We start from the raw sequence: 22,392 nt of genomic DNA, 5'->3' as shown, positions 1-22,392 counted from the left end.
CTGCTTGGCTGGCTGCTTATTTCATCTCTATAAAATGTAATAATTACAAAGGTCAGTGGTCAACTCTGAGAAGCTTTTACAATCTGTCCCATCTTTTTCAGCGTAATTAACAAACTAATTACAGTATCTACACACAATTAATCCATTCGTAAAGTTGAAATACGTGAGCCAAATGTCAACAACAGTTCCATATCAGTACAGTGCATGCAGTTCTCTGGTGGTTATCAATTTAAGTTTCATTTAGCGAGAATTGGTTAAATCAAATGTCCCTAAGGCTTTAAATGGTCCTTTTTTCACATAATAAAAGTGAACTGACTAATCATCATAATCTCAGTTTTCCTAAGAAAGTTGAACTTTTAGAATTTTTTGGTGCATGACAAGTGACGCAGTGTTTCAACACAGTTCCAGCCGTGGCACCATCAAACGTCAGTGGAGGGAACGGCCGCAGGCACGAACTGGTCATCTCGTGGGAGGTAGGTTCTCTGCCAAACTTCTTCTGCTGAACAAGTGTGACAACGTTTGCAAAAACACAAACTACAAAAAAAACACAAATGCCACGCTGGTGCTGCTGTTCAGAGAGCTCACATTTTGGAGAATAATCAGTCATTAATGGATTCAAATTGTCTAATATCACAATTTAAGTATTTTGAGATTTTTTTTTTCAATATAGAAAGTTGTGGCTTTTAATTATGTTTTCAGAATTCCCTTGAAAATAATGAGGATTTTTGCTGGCTATAGCATTCTTGATATGGAATATGTCTATTTAAATAGTTTTCCTGTTGTCTGAACTGAGATAAAGGACAAAAAGAAACAAATTCAGTCCAACCAAATGGCTTTAAAGCTGTGGCACGTATACCATCACAGGTACTTAGTCGGCCTTTAGTGGTACAAATTAACTGCAATGTAGATCTATTAAGACCCAATAGCCAATAAGGTTGTCCTTTGGAGAAAATGAACCGCCATTTAAACTGAAATGGACAACAGTGAAGCAGGAACAAGTGCTGATGGCTACTTATGGTGATTTCCATTTACTCTACCGTTAAAATTGGAAATTGCATTGAGGAATGGGCCAGTATGAAGCCTCCTTCACATTTACAACCTTACCCAGTAATGTAGTGGTAATTAACTGGGTCAGGGTTATGTGTGAACAACGCCATAACTTATTTACCCGGTAAAACTGACCCGGTAATTTACTAAGTAATAGTAATATCATCTTTATTGTCATTGAAACATACATTACAACGAAATTTTGTCTCTGCTTTTAACCCATCACCCTTGGGGAGCAGTTGGCTGCCATTTGCAGCACCCGGGGAGCAATCTGGGGTTAAGGGTCTTGCTCAGGGACCCAGAGTGCAGGCGCTGGGGATCGAACCGGGTACTTGCATCCTTCTCTGAGTGCAAGCGTGCTGCTCTAACCACTAGGCCAACACTCCCCATAATTCTGGTATATTACCAGGTATGACACTGAGTCAAGACCCAGTGTCATACCTGGTAATCTACTGGGACCGCTCTAGTGTGTATAAAGCCGTTACATTCCATGGGAAGGCAAGCATTTTGCATGATTACATAAGACATTCATAGTCTTTGTTTAGCTCTTCTAAGTATATGCAAGTTGCTTCTCTGACTGAGAAATGTTCTGAAATTAAATTGTTTCTGTAATTTTGATAAAGTTACAAGCCACTGTAAGAACCGTCGGTCCCAAACCCATTGTTTGTTGTGGCTAATCGGCTCTTTGACAGAAATAATTTCCATCTGAAATTCTTCTTAAGAGGTTTGCTTGATCAGTTAAAGCTGTATCTCTCGCATACTGCCACCTGCAGGGTATATTAGGTACATCCATTCCACTATTGCGATGGATTGTAGCGAGAAACTGTTCCTGAGTCTGTTGGTTATGGTGTATGGTGCTCTGTAACACTTACCAGATGGGAGAATTTGGAACATTTTATGACTTTGGAAATGTACAAGTCCTGCATCAAGGGCAGGATGGCACTGATGAATCTTTAGTCCTGACTGTTCATTGTCGTCAGGTCAAGTCCATTTTGGTAGTAGATCCAAACCAGAGAGTAATGGACTGGACCGTGGCTGTATAGAGGTGGATAGAGGCATGCTACACTTATTGCGCTGGCGATCATCCACGATCATCTCAAATTTTGAGCGTGTTAAACTCCATGTTATTCTGTTCATACCAGAGAGTCAGCTCAGATGGGAGAGAGCTCCGAGGTCCAGGCTTGGGTCATTTACGATAGGCAGGCGAATACAGACAGAGGCAAAGGCAGGCAGAATTGGTCAGGAGGTAAGCCAGGAGGTCGATGTCCAGAAATGCCGAAGTCAAAAGGAGAGTAAGACAGAGGCAAGGCAAGGCAAGGTAGGCAGGAGAAAACAGGAATGAGACAGGTTGAGATCAGGAGGTCAATACAAGGAATGCTGGATGGTCTACTCACACGATGGCCTTCACAAATCTGGCAGTTACCCACTGGGAGAACCAGGAATATATAGTGGTCCTCCCAGGTGAAGCAAATCCCAGTAACTGGAGCTGCCTCAGGTGTAACTGCCAAGACCTTGATTACCAGTGCAGCTCAGAGAGCAGGGAGTGACATCATGGAACTGCACACTGCAGCTTTTCAGGCAGGAACACACAGGAATCATTACCGTTTCTTGAAAATATACAACAACAGTTATGTATAAAAGCTGCTTGCACTGCTATACTATGTTTAGCCATTTGTACAGCACTATTATTATGTTGGTAGCAATGGTGTGCTTTCACGTTGGTAGACTCCTAGCTGCTTATCAAGAATTTATAAATAACTATTATCACTATGTTTAGAGTAAGAAATGATACACAGCAATGACCAAAACTAATTTTTGCTTTAAGTGAAGCCACTTTTCTTGCATTGAGTGAGATTTATCTGTGCAGTGAGGTTGAGAGGGAAAGTCTCGGTATCTGTGGGTAAGCAACCCTTTTATGAGTAAGGTTTGCTAGAAACCTCCAACTTTCCCACTGGAATTTTTCATGTATTTTTATAGCTGATGACATACCAAAAAAGAAATGTAACAGTTGCAGAGTTGGTCAATTTGAAATTATTTTCTAAAGATTACTTTAAGGTTATAGTATATTGATACAAAAGACTTCTTTGCATCGTTATTCTGAGAATAATCTTTTGAATTATTAAAAGTATTTTATCTTGATTTCAGGATTTTGTCCTGATAATAAAGCTGCATGGCAAAGTGTTTCGGATAAGGTTCCCGAAAGAGCATGCAAAGCATTTAAGTTGAATTTAGCATAAACTGACATGCATGTAGAGTATGTAATTAATCTGTTATTTTGTAAAATTCAGCATAAAGAATAGTGCATTAAAATGAAACGTTGATATTGTGGAAGATAATTTAATATCCGTGTGCGTGTGTGTGTGTGTGTGTGTTATTTATTTCAGCAATTCAATGCACATTTATTTTACTAACTAAATGCACTAAGTGAAACACATTGTATAGATTAATTACACAGCTGATGTTTGAATGAGTTAGTTTCTGTTATTTAACATAATGTTCTGCTGATAACTAATGAGACGGTGATATTTACCATTGAACTATTTCATCAGACCAATCCAAGAAAAATATTTCATACAGAAATTTTGGTTTACGAAAAGTGTGTGCTGCACCTGCTTAAAGATTATTTTCAAAAATGACTTTTAATTTGATAAACGGGTCTCATCAGGATGCGCATTCTGGTGTGTGCATGTGTGTGTGTACAGTATGTAGGATAATTTAAAAAATATTATCCTTACCAAGTCTCTCTGACAACTGTAGTTTAGAAATCACCTTTTCAAGTCAGAATTGTAAAGTCACCTGTGTTGATTTTAATGGCCTTTACAAAACCTGCAGTGATCCCCATTGTCTGCTTCAGAATTTAATAATAACTAAATTATAAATTCTGAATGTAAATGTGACTTAATAATGATGTAGGGCCTGCTGCTGCATGTACTTTTCATCAAAAACTTTCATTTTTGTTGCCTGGGAATACTTGTCATGCATTATTAAGGGGAATAGAGCATGGTTGATGAATGACGCTGGTCCTTGTGGTTCTGCTTGAAAGAAGCGGATTGATGATTTTACGTTGCACAGATGATTGCATTAGTTTTGCTGTGAGTTTTATTCACTCTAGGTGAAATACAGTAAGATGAATAGCTGCAGTTCTTCGTCATGTGTGCTGGGGACCTGTCGTCCTATTCCCCGAGCCATCAATGTAAGATCCAATTAAAATGTAGCAAGAAGTCTAGAAGCTGGTTTTGAGGAGTCCAGACATGCTCTTAAATTGGAATAGGAGTGAATGTATTGAGGGATTTGTGAGATTATTTAAAGAACAGAGGTGAGCATAGGAGGCTGGCAACATCTGAGATAAGACAATCTCTTTTTTGGTAATAAAATGTTCTATAAATCCCAATGACACACACAGGGCCCGATTTATCAGCGTGAAAGTCATTCAGTGTGCAGATTTTCCTTTTTACAACCATTTTCGAATTCATTTGATAACCAGTGTGATAAAGTCATATTGTAAATGGTCTGGCAAGCAAAGAAATCAACTAACTCCAGAACCCTGTTTAACAAATAAAAAAGGTAATCAATAACCAATTTTAACTGAAAAGACCTACAAAGTAGTCCATCAACAGACTATTGGGTCTTAATCAGGTTAGATTTATGTGGACCTGGGATGTTTCAAAGTTACAAAACCTGTATCATCACATTTTGGAACATCTTAGTGCTATGACTGAACTTAGTTTCTTTAGGTGTTTCCCTTGATGATCAAGCAAAGGATATAAAAGGATTTGTTTAGGACAGTAGTAATTTTTCTATATATATTTACTCTAGCAATTTTCAGCTACACCTTGAGAGGTGATACGCATCCTAGTTGGGTAAGAGTTGTTGTCATGCTGCAATCGAAAGAAAACGTTGGCTTATTATTGCATCAAGATTAAACCTCACTAAGTGATACAATTTAGAGGGCATTGCAAAAATAATTATACTCAACATTTTTCACAATATGTCACATTATAAGCACAAATGGGTATTTTGAGGATAAATACGATAGACCAACATAGCATAGTCCATAATTGTAAAGCAGAAGTAAAATTATACTTTTGTTTTTGTCAGATGAAAAGCTGTTGCATATTTGGATTTATTCCGATTTGAAAATCCAAAGCAACAAAGTTATAACTCAAATAATTAGGAAATGGAGTCTGAATGTGCATAAATCCAGCTGTGTTGTGAAGAGCCCAGGAGCAATGCTGCCAAAGTTAGGAATAAATTCAGAAATAAATAAATTACTTCAGCTGGTTGCTTGCATGGTGTAATTATTCGCACAGTACTTAGTTTAGCAAATTAACTAATGTACCATTAAATGCAACAAAAAGAAAATGTGTTTATTTATCCAAATCTGTAAATAAGATCCCGGATCCCAATTGAAAAATCTGTATTAATAAAAACTTTTATAATAAAACAATATGCTGAAATTGAAATTGATATTTCAATTTCAGCATTTAGTTGTTATCATTTTCTCTGTGCTATTAATGCCTTATTGAGTGAGTAATTTATTTATCAAGCTATTTACTTATTTGTCAATATGTTCTCAGTTATTCCAGGGGGGTCCTTCATACCTCAGAGGTTTGTTAGAGAACATTAGCAAACAAGCAAAGTCACAAAGGCCAAGGAACAGGCAGGCCAAGGATAAAGTTGTGGAAAAGTTTTAAACAAGGCTAAGTTAGGAAACAATAAAGCAACTTCTGAACATCTCATGGTGCAGTCTTGAGGAAATCATCTGAAAACAGAAAGAGGATGGCACAACTCCAAACCAACTGATACATGACCGGCCCCCTAAACTGACCATCCGGTCTTTTCCTTCCATTTTATAGTTGTGCACTGCGTACTAATCATATAAAACCCCAATAAAATATCATTGAACTCTGGTTGTAATGTGAAACAAATGCAAAAAGGTTCAGGGGTATGAATATGTATTCACTAGGCACTGTATGTACTTCTGTAAGTGTTAACTTTCACAGCATGGTGTAGCCTGATAAATGGATGAGTGATTCATCATATTTTTCTGGCTCCCTAACAGTGCGCAAATCTCTCAGTCTTCCTGAACTTTAATAAAACATCTCTGCTCCATGACACACAAACCACAATGTTACGTGACTGAGAATCTAGCTACATGAATTAATACGAATCTCACCAGATGACATCGCCGTAATGTATTCCGCTGGGAGTTACAGTATATTTCTTTTCAGTTTAGAAACCCTTTGGCATCCCTGTGGTACTTTTGCATTATTATTGTGTCCTTTTACAAACATTGATGAATTTATTTTAAAGATACACAGCTCAGTTCATAAAAAGGACTGTGGATCCAATTCTTAAACGCCACAGCCTTGTAATGTCTAGTCTGCACCGTATTGTACAGCAGATCCCTCACAGCTTTAGAGATACGGGGAAAATAACTCACCTAGTGAGACTCAAACTCCCAGGGACTCATAACCTTTTAAAAGAAAAAAGCAAAGTGAGGTACACGTTTTAATCAGGAAGATATCACACAGGTTGAGGCTCTCTTGTGAGGCTACAGTGCGCATTATCATACGGCAGAGTGACCTTTTCATATTTCAGGCCTATCTGATGTGTTGAGAATCATATTTTCCAATTTAGCTTTATTAAATTTAATCTCCAACCAAGGGTCTCTTAGATGGTTGGACAATAGATGTTTAGCTGTTCTACACAACAATAAACATTATAGCGTTGGCATAAAGTTGGCATAATGGGGTGGGCGGTTGGAAGGGAGAATACCTTCATTAACCAATGGATATTTTTAAAGAGAAAATGTTTTTTTCGGACACCTTTTTGTTCTCAGGGTTTCTATGGAGTCTTGAAAGGTTTGATTTCAGTATTTAAAGCTCTGGATATGTTTGGAAATAGAGAATAAAGATGCATGTGTGAGGCAGAATAGGTTCTGGGATTGGAAAGGGGGCTAAGGGATTTGGGTTATGCCCTGGGTGCACCTGCCCAGAAATGCATGGTGCCTGGGGCCCTTGATAGACTATCGGGCCTCTGGGTCCTGGGCTGGTGGTGGTGGGTCACTTGGCTTAGCTAGCCTGGGTTCTCCCAGTCTACACCATGCAGTGCCCCTCCCCCACTATCTCCATTATAATGTACTATAGACACTTAGGACTTTGGAGTTAGGATTGAGGAGATTCCACTGTCAGCAAGGAGTAGAGTCTCTTTTCTTTGTTTGGGTTCAATGGTGGCGGAGGGGGTTGCATGGGGTTCCTGAAAACGGCCATGCCCCGGCCACCCGGCCACCCACCCCACCCCTTATGCCCCTCCCTCCCGAGCCCAGCATCATTGATGATTATAGATGAATCTTTTGTGGTCGGTTGTTTGTCTGATCCAAAGTCAGATCAAAGTGTTTCGTTCATGGCTGCTCCGTATGATCTCATGTCTACCAAACTCACCCTGAATCTGTGCCACACGTTTGGTTAAAAAAAAAAAAAAAAAGAATCCTCCCATGGACCTGCAGCTCCTTTATCGTGTAATTTGATTGGTCAGACTACAATCGGTGCATTACTCGGGTCGCTGACCAGGCACATGCTACAAGCCACTGGGAAGAGTGAACATAATGGACCGCTTTATTATACCTACCTGCTCCACCATAATATGACAATGAGTCAAAAGAAAAAGAAGGCTGGGAAAAAAATGGTTATTTGCACAACTGAGCAAAATGTGTTATTTGCGCAACTGGGCGCGGTTGCGCACGGGCTGGGATGGACTGGCGGTCCAGGGTGTCAGCCTGCCTCGTTCATTACTCGAACTGGGCTACAATAAAGGGACACAGCTCATTTCAGAGCAGCCACAGAGGCAAGAGGGGAGCCTGGTGTGTGTGTGTGTACGCACAGCATGAGGTGGCATAACTCTTGCTGAAGTCAGCAGTACAACCTGAATGCTTACCCAGAATGGACTGATTGTAAAAACCATTAAATATTTCATTATGGATTACATAATGACAATAAAAACTCTTGATTCTTATATTATAAGAAATGAGGTGGAGGTTTACTCTAATAAGCATCAGCAGGGTCCTCTGAGGGACAGAGTAAAGCGATTTTCACTTGATATACAGGTAGACTAAAAGCTCTGGCTATGATAGAAAACAACAGGAACCCTGTTTGGAAGCTTCTATATGGATGAATATGTGAAAATTATTTGATGCTTGGTTTGATGAAAAACAAAGCATTTATTCCTGGTGTAGCTAAAAACATTAAAAGGTAATTTAGATCACCACATTACTTTTCATTCCTGCAGCCGGTCCAGTTCTCTGCCGACAGAAAAAGGTTTTATGCAATTAACTGGGGAAAAAAAATAACATGTACTACCCAGTAAGTTTAAAAGGAAGCCTTCTTATTCTCTATCAGGTTTTCTGTGCCAACTCAAAACGTACAGCTCTGGGTTGTTTAAAGGTGCAGTGATAAAAAGAAATGAACAATAGTAATTGATCACAACTGCAAAGAACTATGACAGATGAATTAATTCCTTTATTTTTCTGAACAATATGTTTAATATTATATAAACTAATGAAACATTGTAGTTATAGTTTTATTCAAAATAAAACACAGATACTATTTTATCCATCCATCCTCTTCCGCTTATAGGGGGTCAGGTCGCGGGGGTAGCAGCTTCTGTAGGGAGACCCAGACGTCCATCTCCCCAGCCACTTGGGCCAGCTCCTCCGGGGGAATCCCAAGGCGTTCCCAGGCCAACCGAGACACATAGTCTCTATGTACATAGTCTCTAGAGTCTCTAGTGCTGCCACTGTGTGGGTCCTCAGGCCACGTCACAGAGTGGGGGATTCCCATTGACTGGCCTATGGTTCCTGGGGCTGTGTCAGGCCAGCTTTGTACCGCAGGAGCTAACCTAAAAAAACAAATGCATAAAATAAATAAAATTGAATTGAAATTGAAAATTGAACCTGACCTTCCAGGGGCTAGCTCACTGGATGGGATGATAATGTGCCCTCCCTACCTTCCGAGTTCCAGCTGCCACTGTTGCAGTGGCTGTCTGGCATGTTGGGGGTTCTTGGGAAAACTTGCTGCCGGTTGTTGGTTCTGTCCTCGGGGTCTGGGTCATAGAGCACGGTAGGAGATGGAGGTGTGGCGGGGTCGGGGGGTCTTGATGCCCCACTCAGGGATGGGTACCTTACACATTTGAACCGATACAGTACCAATACCTGGTACCCGGGAATCAATACAGGTACTTAACGGTACCTGTTTTCAGTACTTTTGTGTTTTCATGTAGTCATAAATGTTAGTTTATTAATAAAATCCCTATTTATTTCATTTTAACATATTTCTCTCTCAATATATAAACTTGTTTGGATCTAGAAATGAACCATGTAAAATAATTTATGAATTTCAATACATTGCCTGAATCCACAGCACATAAGACAATGTGTTTGACCAAAACAACAGTTATCAGAGGCACAGAGTGAATGTGGTGAGTATGAGATTGAAGCTGTGTATAAATAAAATTCAAGGAATTGTTTTAGTGCAACAGTTTCAGAGAAAAAAAAATTCAAACATATTTTATCTAGCCTTGTAAATCAGGGCAGGATACGTTTGCAATAAGGAAACAGAGAGGCTCTCCTTTCTGCACACTTTGCTCTGACTACAGATGAGTTTCATGATGAGGCAGAAGCAGCTGTCTGTCTGCGAGACATGGCTTGGAGAAGTGGGATTGGGCTCACAGCAGCACTCTCCGCCCTCCGAAGACTCCAGAGGGATTGGTGCTTTCACGGAAAGTCAATAACAGAAGAAAGTCAACAGATTTTTTGCTTGTCGCTTTTTTGAAAAAGTTGCCGGATGTATCCGAAAAGTCGCTAAATATACCCAGAGATGTGCTAAATTGGCAGCTGTGACCAGGTGTCTCCTCATATTAGAAGTATTCCCATCAATGACTTTGTACGAGCGGAATCTACAGCGTATTTTTAAAGTGGAGCCATACTTTCCAGCGCTTTCTATCAGCCACGCTTGCTTTGTTTACTGGACCAGCGGCTACTGACGTCTTCACACTCGTGCAATGCTGTGTTCATGTTCGGCATGGAGAATCGCCCGTTCTTCCACCCGCTTAGTGTCACAGTGATGCGCTTAGGTACCGAAACATGTTACCGTTTTATTTTACATTAATCGCTAATCGGTAGTACCAACGGGATTCGGTCGGTGCCTATAAAAGTACAGAATTCAGTACCCATCCCTAGCCTTACCCCTCACCTGTGCTTCCTATGTATGGGGGCTGCTGCTCCTGTCTTTCATTTATGATCTACCTCTGAGGCTGTCCTGGGGCTGCTGCAGCCTTCTAGATTCAAGTGCATCTGTCCCTTTCTGCTCTTGGATGCTGTGGGTCGCAGGGCTTCTACACGTGCTCTCCACACACACACACACACACACACACACACACACACACACACACACACACACGCACTATCCAAGTGGTTGAAGGTCATACAAACACAGGTTACTATTACATCAGTGGTTCCTGCCTGCTTTGATGCCGGATCCAGTCTTGATTCAATAAAGTCAATCAGGCAATTAGGATTCCGTCTTGAGATGTCCTCTTTGTGTAGCAAATCTGCCCTGGCACATGCAGAGTACCAGCTCCTCTATACGACAGGCCCGAAAGTTTGTGTGGGGAAAAAAATGAAATAGAAAATGAGATTATCGAAAAATGTTTTGTCGTCTAGACTTTATTCCCTCTCCATGTTTGAAGAAATGTGTGCTCTTTTTTCATTAGCCCTGCTTTGTATCCTTCCTTTCTCCCGTTCCCCTCATATCTTCCTTCCTACAATACCATTCTACCCTTCCTTCTGTCCTCCTTGTGTATTTCCTTCCACACTTCCACCCTTCCTATTATTCTAATTTCTTCCCTGCCTTCTTTGTGCCTATCCAGTCTTCTTCCTGCAATCCTTACATCTTGTTTTACTTCCTCTTGTCCTTCATTGTGTCCTTCCTTCCTTCCTTGTGTCCTTTTTTCCTTCCTTCCTCCCACTGCCATGTCCTCTCTTCTTCCCAGCTTTCCCACCTTGGTTCTTTCAGTCCTTCCCTGCTTGTATTCTAACTCTCTTCTTCCCTGTGTATTTTCTTCCCTCTTTCCTTGTTTTTCCTATCTTGTGTACTTCTTGCCTTTCTTCCTTACTCTATTCTGTCTTTCCTTCCTTACCCACGTCCTTCTTCCTTCCCTTTGTTGCATGGTTTCCTTCGTCTTCTGTGTCCCTCCTTCCTTCGACACCCTCTGTGATTTAATAGGCTTCATATTTAAACCTCGGTCCACCATATAAGCGTGTGCCATAAATGAATAAGAAACACTACTATTTTTAATTTTAAAATAACCGAAAGGACCAAGGAGTCTGGAAGTTTGTATCTAGAAAGGTGCAGCATTCTTACATAAATAGAAAATGCAGAAACCTTGCAGTAGAACAAAAACCTATATTTGCATTATTCTCTAAAAATATCTGATTTATTGTTTGCTCATGCATGCTTGTTTCCAGCATCTATTCCTGTTGTTAAAATGGCTGTTATTGGCACCTCACTGTGAGATTAAAGGAACATTTTTTTCTGTAATGCAAATTGCCGAGCTGTTTCCAGTAGAGCAAAACTCCTGATTTATTATTAACAACCGTGCAACAGTAGTTCAGGATTGTAGATCATTGCATTTTAAACATGGATTCTAATTTATTCTGTTTAAATGTGTTTAACTATCCAGGATTTTGAAGGTTCGGGTGGGGGGGGGGGCAACTTGGTCACAATTGCAGAAACCTGCTGATGAAGCTGGAAGAGGGCCAGCTGGGCTATGGGCAACACACAGAGCTGCATCAGCAGCACAAGTGATTAAGACATAGAACATTTCCAACTTGGTCCCACCAGAGAGGCCCAGTCATGATTAACCTTGACTTTCCGAGTCGATCCCACTAAATCCAGGGGTGTTTATGAATATGCGCTTGTAATTTCTTGCTATAGTGTTTGTAGCAAATGCAATAAATCTCACACCAAGTTACGAGGTTATTAATGCGGACCGGATCCGAGCGGACAGCTTGGCTCTGAGCCAGATTCAGGGCGGTGCATGTGCAGAATTGGTCATTTGCAATTGAGATTCGTCGAAAGATATATTAGCATGGCAACAGTGAACAGATGTGAAGACAACTGACCGTTATTGCTGTAGTTTTTGGAGTATGGCACACAATAGGCATTGCAAAGGTAACCTTGGCATCATGAGAAGTGTCCCTCAGTGTGAAATTGTGGGAGATGATGTCCATTCCAGATGGAATAGTAGTTACTGGTTTATCACTTCCTATTTATACTTCATAAGCATCATCACATTGCCTGGTATAACACATTTACAACCTCCATGTAAAAAAAAATTGGGCCACATGATGAAAGAAATAATGATGATAAACTAAAAGATAGCCCTGTCAAATGATGGGTTGGTCCTTTGTCCTTCCAAGCTATGGGTCGATTTAAGTTACAGTAATTAGTCATTCACAGTGACTAGATGAATAGATTTTTAACACAATGAATGCTGTTTTCCTTATTTTGTCACTTTGTAACCCAATATTCTAATGTTTTTATTGAGATTTTATTTGATTAATCAACAAATAAATTGGCTATATGGTTTTAAGATTTTTTTTTCTTATATACAGAAGGCCTTAAGTCACTGTTATCAGATTGGAAATGCAGCAGATACCTCATAATTGGGATTGAAACGCTGGACAGTTCCACCCAGGACCACCAGCCTCTGTATGTGGGGAGTCTCCTCCATCTCACCCTAGTTTTTACAATCTTTTACAAATAAAAATTTTCATGCATTTTTGTTCAATCCCCTTTCCTCTTATAATCCTGAATAAAATTTAGTCAGAAGTGATTTAATTAGTATCTAAGTTTATGGAAGTCATTCTCAGCGTAAAGCCACCTGTTCTGTGAAGGGAAGGGTTAGGTTCGGTTGCAGCTGGTGATTAAAATAAGAAAATTGAGAGAGGATGCACTAAAGGTCAGGGATTACAACACAACTCTAAACTCTACTTGAACATAAATGTTGCTGTCCTCTCCTTCATGCCCGTAAAATTTTTATGCCGTTCTGATTGAAATCTGTCATTTCACAAACAAGATTATTTATTTCCATGGAGAGCATGACCAGTACACTCAAACTCTCCTGAGTCATGATGTTTACTCTTATTTAAAGGTTGAGAAGCCCCTCTCAGCTTCTACTGTGGTCATGGGCGTGGTGATGTTGACCTTTAAAAGAGAAACGGTTTCTGAAAAATACCCCTTCTAGATTGTCCTCCATGACCAACTGGAATATGTTCACAGAAACTAAACCGCCTCATTTTACATCCTGGCTGGTCTATTATTTCTTAAATGTATGATCAACTGAAGTTTTGTTGCTGCATTGGTCTCCTGTCTTTTCGGTGTTGTGATCTGAATCTTCTGTTAGCGTCACGTTTGAGTGAAATTCACGGCTGTAAAAGCAGCCAGGAGTGTGACTTTGATTGAGAGGCAGCGTGAACTCATCAGATTGAATAAAGAAGTATACAGGAGAATCTTTGACTGACCAATGAGAAGCCAGCATGAAGCCACATGGAAGCCTAAAGTGTGGGTACGCTCTTATTTGACCGACGTCCCTCGCCACTGAAACATAAGTAACTAGGCCTTCACAAACTAAATAAATAATATCAAATAAACCCAAAATGGAATAGGAATGCTGAAATTTCAAAAGGCAGACACATTTTATGAGAGAGCAGATGTTATAATCACCCTTTACTTCATAAATTACGTTCCATACTAATTTCCTAGAATTGTAATGGCAACTTGGCCCTTGTGCCCTCTATTAACAAACCATGTCTAGGAAGGTGATGAAATAATATTCAAAGCTGGTACATCTGTTGTGTGTAGTACACTTAGCTGTAAATATCACCCTGAACACATCATCTCCATAGTGGTGGCGGCAGCATGCTGTGGGAATTGTTTTCTTCATCAGGGTTGAAGAGAAGATGGATAAAGCTAAATGCAGGGTAATTGTGGAAGGAAACCTGTTAGAGGCTTCAACAGACAGGAGGTTCACATCCCAGCAGGTCAACAACCATAAACATCCAGCGACAGCCACATTTTTACCCAACCATAGTCATGTATGAGCCTCACCTGGTCAATGCCCTGACCTAAATTCAAATTAGACTACATGGGAAGAATTATTCCCTGATGCTGTTTATCCAGTCTGACCGAGCTCTAGCTATTTTCAAATTGAAAACAGGAGAAAATCTGAGATGCACCTGTAGATGTGCAAAACTGATAGACGCATACCCCCCAAGGTGCTGGGGCATGGGAACGTGGTTCTACAAAGATGCCATGTGAGCCAAATAAAGATGCATGCTACACTGCACAGCTTTGCATTTGTAAGAAAAAAAGAAAAGAAAAGAAATAACTTTCCTTCCATTTCACAATTATGTGCTACTTTGTGTTGCTTCATCAAATAGCTTCACACTAAAGTGCATTTATGTTTGTGGCTTCAAAGTAACTGAATCTAAAAATGGTATCAATACTTGTGTGAATACTTTAGTGAATGCTACCCTCAGCAAACATGATTTTAATGCTATAAATTTGCACTCAGAACAACCTCCCCCTGCCAACTTTGTTAAACAGATGGTGTTTTTTTAAATATATAGTGGGATTTTCTTAGCAGTCTTGTTGGTGTCCAAGAACTCGTCTTAACAGAATCCCAGCTCCAAGCTGCAGTTGCCTCCTGTTGGTTAGCAGCATCGTAATTGTTTTTGGCTTTGCCCTGGTTATTCTTGTTTCTGCTAAACGCCTTTTGAAATAAATCAGGGCTCTGTCAGTGATCAATGAAGATGGATATGAAAGCAGACAGCGCAGAAATGTTCTGCCCTTCTTGGCAGTCGAGGCATGCGAGCACGCGCCAGTCCTGCCTTCGCACTCATCTGTGGAGAGTTGTCAGAGCCTCGACGGCCATGGTGGGCAAGGTTATTAAGCAGGATGAATGACTAAACAGTCTCCCCAGCTTCATTGAGCCATCTCATTAGACTGTTTGACTGCTTTTTCACAAGGAGCCATAGGGAGGACTATTAGCGATGCCCCCGTAGTTACCATCGATGAGCCCAGCAGGTCCAATGATTTCATCCGGAGGACTTACCTTGCAGCGATAACACACTGTTTCCACACTTATCTCTGAATGTATTTGCCCCCCCCCCCCACCCAAACCCAAAAGTGTTTCTAAACTCAGCTTGCTCATTTTTCCATGCTGATTTGAAACGACCCTTACTCCTCTCCAGCTCCTTAAAAGCAATGCTGGGCCTGATGATATCTTTGAAAGCTAATTTATTTCCACTCATCGTCCTCGTAATTAGTCAGTCATGGTGACTGGTCTTTGTTGAACGAAATGTAAGTAGATCTCCATCCACCCGCTATTCCCCTCTGTAGATTCCGCGCTTAATCTGGCCGATGCCTTCGGGGGACACTGTAACTCTGTAGCTTATGCAAATCAACACATTACAGAGTTGGCTGTGAAGCCGTTGCCAAAAAAACAGGTGTACAGGTGTTTGTCATTTATTACATGTAGCCAAAGATTTAATCCCTGCAGCTCATATTTTAATTAGGTCCTCGCTCACTTAATAAATTGGCATTTGATTTGATTAAGCTCCGAGCAGCTGTGGAAGACGGCTCCTAGTTTCACTACTTCAGGAAAAACTGTGGATAATCACCGAACCCGGCACACAAAACCTGCGTCACAAAAAAATCCTCCTGTCAGACATGGAAAGATAAATAGCTACATAATGGGTACAGCTGAGCCAAATATGATTTGTTTCCATTACTCAAGGCTGACTGCATCTTTATTAACAGTGGCAGGCAGTTACAGTAAATGGCTGGAAAAGTGAAAGCTGACTTTATGAGGTTAGCCCAAAACAGAAAAAAAAATATTGTCTTTTTTTTTTTTTTTTTTTGCTGCTGTTTGTGTTCAGTAAGATGCTTGCTCGCTCTGTGACGACTGTCCGGGCGAAAAGTGGAGAAATGATACACTCTCCATCACCGAGCTTTAGGGCTTGGAAAACAGGTTTGCTCTTAAACTAATCAAAAGACGCATTGCTTACCTTCTCTTGCTTTTTTTTTTTTTTTTTAATACTTTCAGCCTGTGTCTGAGGAGTTCCAAAATGGCGAGGGCTTTGGATACATTGTTGCATTTCGTGCCAACGGGACCAGAGGCTGGAAGGAGAAGATGGTGACCTCGGCGGATGCCACTATGTACAAATACAGGGATGAGACTTTTCCCCCTCTCACCCCGTTTGAAGTGAAAGTGGGCGTGTACAACAATAAGGGAGACGGCCCTTTTAGCAAAGTTGTCATCATCCATTCTGCAGAGGGAGGTATGTTAATATCCATTTCAAAGTTTACACAAATACACCAGTGGCACAAATGTCATAATGGGAGTGTTTTAATAATATGGATAAACTGATTTCTTGAAGGTGGAATCATCATATAACATATAATACATATAACTACATACAACAATTTCAATGACTTTTAAAACCAAAAGTATTTGAAATGATTTCTGATTTTTGTTTTATTCAAACGAAGCGTAAAAAAAAGTAAATAATATACAGAGGAAATAAGTTGCTGGCTCAACTTTGATTGGATATTTGACAACTTCTCTTATCACAAACAGTAGAGCTCATTTAAATTGTTCCTAAGTCTCGTACTTGTATTTTAAGCATCATTAACACATTTTGTAGAAGGCTGGGCCTTTGGGAAAGTCCTCCCAGAAGCATAATGTTTGCAGGCAACCAAAACCAAAACCAATTTAGCTATGCATTTGGTACAATTGTGCGTTTTTTTGTGTCTGAGTTTTAGCCACGGTGATTTTAGGTGAAGTCGCATAATTTGGAGAATGTCAACTGTCTACTGGCAGTAAAACACGGCCACAGCAAGATGCTGGCACCACTGTGCTTCAGAGGTGGTAAAATGTTCTTGGATTTAAAAGTTTTGCCTTCCCTCCTCCAAACATCTTTCTTGTCATTGTGGCCAAACAGCTCAATAGTTGTCCCATCCGACTATATAACATTTCTCCAGAGGGACGTGGGTTGTCTATGGAGGCAGCTACACTTTTCAGTTAAGCTTGAAATTTTCAATTTTGGAGCAGGCACTTCTTTGTTGGTCAGTATAATCTTAGTCAATGTAGATGTCAAACTTGCTTAACTGTGGATAGTACCACTGGTATTAATTTATCAATAGGTTTGAGCCTTGATGGTTCCTGGATTGTTCTTAAACTAACAATTTTCCATTTAACTGACAGTTTGGATCAGTTGTTTGCTATCATACATTTTTTGGTGGTTTTTTTAGTGAATTAACCAGAGTGGCATTGATCTTCTGCAATTGCCTTCCTAAAGCCCCAACTTCAAACCGAATAAAAAATAAGTGCAATGTGCTTAAAAGCTGGATATGTCCCAAGAAAGTAAAGTGAAAATTATCCTCACAAAACAGTTTCAGAAAGGTTCAGGATTTATTGAGGACATAATTCGCAAGTCAAACCAGAACAAAGTCACAAAAGGTTGTGGGAAGGGAAACAAAAAAAAAACTCAGAAGGCTCTGAAGCGGATAGCGTGATGCGTTCTGCCACAAATGAGAAACAGAGTTTTCACTCCAATATAAACATAGTTATCTGCACAAAAGTGGCACCCTGTAGAGCACAAAACATCCTTTCTCTCATGTTCTAAAGGCTTGTTGGAGATGGGCTAAACTGAGACGTCAGCTCATTCTCTGCTCACAGAGATTTGATCTGTTTTTTATTATTTAGTCTTCTCATTTCTGTAAGTTTTTAGCAACTATGTTTCTGAAAGTCACACTACTAATGCAGGGACATAAGTTGCTACTTACACTTGATAATTAGTGACTTTAAATGGCACTTTGATTTCCAATTACTGGTTTAAAATCAGTAATTGCCAAATTTGCCATTTCTGCTAAGAATAGTAGTCAAATCTCCATCTGGACTTATGCCACAAGCATTTTGTTGGAAACTGAAATTGTGCTGCTTTTCAATTTAGGAAACAATCTGATTGTTAGCTGGGGTGTATGTTTAAATTTGAGTACGTACAGTATGCATATTTTTCAGCCTGTGTGGATTAGAGAAAATCCTAAACAAATTTAAATGTCAGTGCCAACTTCTTTTTTTTCATTTTGCACCCTACTAAAAGAACAGTTTAAACCCTTCATCAAAATCCCACAGTTATTAGGGCAATCATGAAGTTGATGAGTGTGTGTACATTTCTGACTAGACGCGTATTTAAAGGTGCTTTTTCGCCATTTGGTTGTCTACACAGAGCCAAGGGAGGCACCATCTGATGTAAAAGCGTATAGCATTTCCTCCTCGGAAATTAGGGTGACCTGGAAACCGCCCAATCCCGGCCCGGGAAAACCACGAGGCTATGAGGTTATATTTTATAGATTTTTCTGTGCTACTTTCTGTATAGTCACACATATAGATTATAAATCTCTCACATTTTGCAGGAGTGTTAGCTCCTTTGTGCATTAGCCGGAGCTTATGACTGTAATTATTCAGTCTTCACTTGCTGTTTACAGGTCAGCTACCGGAAAGAAGCCGAGCAGGAGGAGTCCGGAGAGAAACGACGCACGGTTAAAAATGAAACATCTATGGTGCTGACAGGCCTAGAAGGGAACAGTGTCTACCTTATGACAGTGAAAGGCTTTAACAGCATCGGCCAGGGTCCCGCCAGCGCTGCCGTCACAGCCAAGACGAGGAAATCCCGTGAGTTCAGTGCTGATGCTCGTCATGAAACACAGTTTACAGAACGCGTGCTACCTGGGAGGTGTGCTTGAAATTGACCTAGTTGAGTGAAACTCTCCATTGGCACGTTGGAAAGTGAGCTACTGTGTTCTCTGTATAGCTCCTGCTCAGCCTCCATCCAACCTCATGTGGATTCAAGAGGGCAATAACATCTCATTAAGCTGGGATCCAGTCAAGGCAAGAGACAATGAGTCTGACGTCATTGGATACATGGTAAGGATCTGTTGCTTGCTCTGCATTGTTGAACTGGAAGCAAAATGCTTTCAGTTCAACTTTAAAACATATTATACAGTGCCTAAATGTATTGCTCTTGATTTCCCTCAACATGCAGCAACTCAGTGAGCCTGATGGTTTAATCAGTATCGTTGTTTTGCTTCATTAACTGGGAAAAATGTTTGGTGAATTTATTGTACACTGACTTGGAATGGAACGATATGCGAGGAAATTGCGAGAACACAGGTCTGCTATCATGTTGTGTCCCTGTCGTACAGGAAACTGTGCCTTGCAAAGTTATTCAGCCCTGCTGAGTGTTTTCAGAATCAGAATCAGAAATACCACTCCATTTATGGACTCACAACCACAAATTTGAAGATCTTTGACTGGACAGTTCTAACGCAGGAAGCTACTTTAATCTAAACTATGCCATTGTAGCGCTGGCTGGAAGTTTGGGGTTGTTCTAATGCTAAAAGGTGAACCTCGGGCCCCAGTTTTGTTCAGCCTCTAGCATTTTTCTGCCAGGATTGACATCTATTTAGCTCCATCCATCTTCCCTTCGATTCTGACCACCTTCTCTGTTTCTGCTAAGAAGAAAAAAATATTCCCAACAGCATGATGCTGCAGCCACCATGTTTCAGAGTGGGAGTGTTGTATTCACGGTGCTATCCTGTCTTAGTTTTCATCCATGCGTCACGTGTATGCCGAGAAGTTCCACTTTAGTCTCGTCTAACCAGGACACCTTTATCCACACCTTTGCTGTGCCACCTACATGGCTTGTGACAAACTGCTGACAGCAAATCTTACGTCTTTTTTATCATTAGCTGGTTCTTGCGGCTTTTCTGTAAAAGGTCCAAATTTGAAGACTCATAGTTGTTGGCAGATTTTCCCTACTCAGCTGTGGATCTCTGGAGCTCCTGCCGAGTTACAATGAGCCTCTTCTCAATTTAGGCGGGCGAACATGTCTTCAGAGGCTTATAGTTGTGTAATACTCCTGTTTTTTTGGGCGATGGATTTGAACAGTGTTCTCCGAGACGCTCAATGCTTCTAAACCGGCTTTAACTTTTACACAACTTTGTCCCCGAGCTGTCTGATGTGTTCTTTGGTCAACACGATGCTATTTGTTTGCTAATATTTCCTAACGAACCCAAAATGAATTCACGGAGCAGCTGGATTTATGAGATTACATTGCACTTTTGTAATCTGGTACCGTAAAAGGGGATGAATATAAATCCTTTTTATTGTTATTTGTAAAGAAACAATTTGCTTCACTTCAAACAGTATGCCGCACTTTGTGTCAACCTAAATATGATACATTAAATGTGATGTAATTTGATAAAATATATATGTAAAAAAGGTAAAAATACTGCTTTTGTCAGGTACCGTTTAAGTGCACAAACTTAAACACTGCTGGCCCCTCATTCCACCTGACAGCTCTGCTTTTCACCACGGTCTATTTTAATGCTGTGAAACGTATATATGGTGCGGACCTGAAGTGGCCATGTGCCCATGCCTTGCAGGTGTTACTCAAACAGGAGGGCCGGGGCCACATCCAGGTGACAAGAACCATTAACCCTTCCACCATGCTCTCACTGCCAGAGGGGGGCACTTACATCATCGAGGTGCACGCGCTCAGCGAAGGCGGAGAGGGAGCCTTCAGCACCCAAGTTCGAGTCGTCACCTCCTCTGGTGAGCTCAAAGCTGGTTAGCGCTCTCGCCCCCTCAGTCACACACATATGTGAATGACCTCCAAAAATCCATCTCTCTGCACAAGCTGTTTCTGTGTTGTGCCCACCTTATGTCCGAGCCTTAATCCTGTCAACAAGTTTATTTTGGTGAGTCGAGGTGCCTTTGTTTAATTCTGTTTTAATTACATTGGCCACATGAGCCTTCCTACTCATGCACAGCCAATTAATTCCTAAGCAAAGTGGAAAATAATCGTTTTAGAACATGGGATCTTTGTTTTTCCTCTATTTTTTTTGTCTTAAAGAGAAATGAATATGTCTTCACAGCTCCAGACACCATTGGGTCAATTGATTGAAAAGATCAATGGTCTTATTAAGCAACAAAAATGAATGATTCTTTGTGATCATCAGTATTGACATATTTTGCCTCATTTCTTCTCTCTTAGGCGTTCGAGCAAAAAGCAGCCAGTGCTCAGTGCATTGCCCAACACAGAGTCTAACATGGACAGCGCTGATTCTGGTCGTCCTGGTGCCTTCAGCTTCTTGGTGAGGAAACCCAGACGTCCTCACCTTTCTGAAGGGGGGGGGGGGCACTAGACATCTGCTCCCTAACTCCCTCTGACTGCCTGATTGCTTTGGCCTTAGCCATCGTAAAGGGCCCGAGGCATGCCGACGGGGGTTGAGTCTGCCGGTTTCCTCGCAGCGCCACCCAGCTCATACTTTTTTCCGTTTCATCTGAGGCCCCCGGATGTTTGATTTGCACAATGTTTTCCGAACATCACAGTAACGTGGTGCAGTAATGTAACTTTGTGTAGAAAGATTTGTTACCTGGTTTACTTTAGCAGTCTGCGTCCTTCTCAGTGACCGGCGCCTCCAGACGGCTTCCGCAGCTCCAGGGATCCACGGAGCATGAACTATTCCTTGCAAGCTGCTGTGGTAGTAATACAGGGATCAGCCGACGACTTTCTTTTCATTACTTATCTGCATCAATTTACCCCTTGGCTGCCTAACAGCAATGCAGCAGAAGCTCCGTAGAGATAAGTGCATTGTTTTCTTATTCCCCACACTGAGAAGGAAGAAAAAACAACAACTTTTATATGGAACCAAGAATCTTACTATTTCCAGATTTGCTTTTTGTACATTGTGTTACCTTTAGGAGAAAAAAAAATAACAGTGGTGTGTGTCAGCTCTGTCCAACTCTGTTTTTTAGTAGCGACTCAGCAATGCTTGTTGATACAGTTTGTTCACTGTTGGATGTATGGAAGTAGGAAACAGGTACCTTTAGTGCCCAGACTCATGAATAGACAAAGACAACTCTGTACGGACCCCTGGTGTCAGTACAAATAAATGTGATGTATATTTTTTAAAGCCGTGTTGTCTGTAATTTATAATGTTGACATACTCGTCTACACTGGCCTCTCTCGCTCCAGGAAAGCTACATTTATTTTGGGCTCCGTGTGCTACAATGCAGAGTATTATTTATATATTTTACTGCTCAGTTTACAAAGGAGATAAGAACAGCGTTCAATCATTTACAGAAAATAATAGATGCTCTGTCATGAAGAAGGAGCTGCAAAACCTAAGGAGGCATCCAGCTGACTGAACTGACGGG

At 40.8% G+C, this 22,392-nt stretch overlaps 1 protein-coding gene across 4 annotated transcripts in view; it reads left to right on the top strand.

Moving 5' to 3' along the window:
- Positions 1-22,148, top strand: part of cntn5 (contactin 5) — a 196,739-nt gene extending 174,591 nt beyond the window's left edge. For all 4 annotated transcript variants that reach the window (XM_012868315.3, XM_021319398.2, XM_036149690.1 and 1 more), the window contains exons 18-24: positions 403-473; positions 16,213-16,447; positions 18,398-18,507; positions 18,657-18,843; positions 18,983-19,095; positions 20,616-20,784; positions 21,227-22,148. In XM_012868315.3, the coding sequence (XP_012723769.2) occupies positions 403-473; positions 16,213-16,447; positions 18,398-18,507; positions 18,657-18,843; positions 18,983-19,095; positions 20,616-20,784; positions 21,227-21,330 (989 nt within the window). In that variant the 3' untranslated portion in view covers positions 21,331-22,148. The remainder of the gene's footprint in view (positions 1-402; positions 474-16,212; positions 16,448-18,397; positions 18,508-18,656; positions 18,844-18,982; positions 19,096-20,615; positions 20,785-21,226) is intronic.
- The last annotated feature ends 244 nt before the right edge of the window (positions 22,149-22,392 follow it).

Source organism: Fundulus heteroclitus, chromosome 18 (genome assembly GCF_011125445.2).
Source record: "Fundulus heteroclitus isolate FHET01 chromosome 18, MU-UCD_Fhet_4.1, whole genome shotgun sequence".
In the NCBI taxonomy this organism is placed as follows: Eukaryota; Metazoa; Chordata; class Actinopteri; order Cyprinodontiformes; family Fundulidae; genus Fundulus; species Fundulus heteroclitus.
The sequence above is the reverse complement of the archived record's forward strand: the minus strand, read 5'-3'. Positions and strand labels throughout refer to the sequence as shown.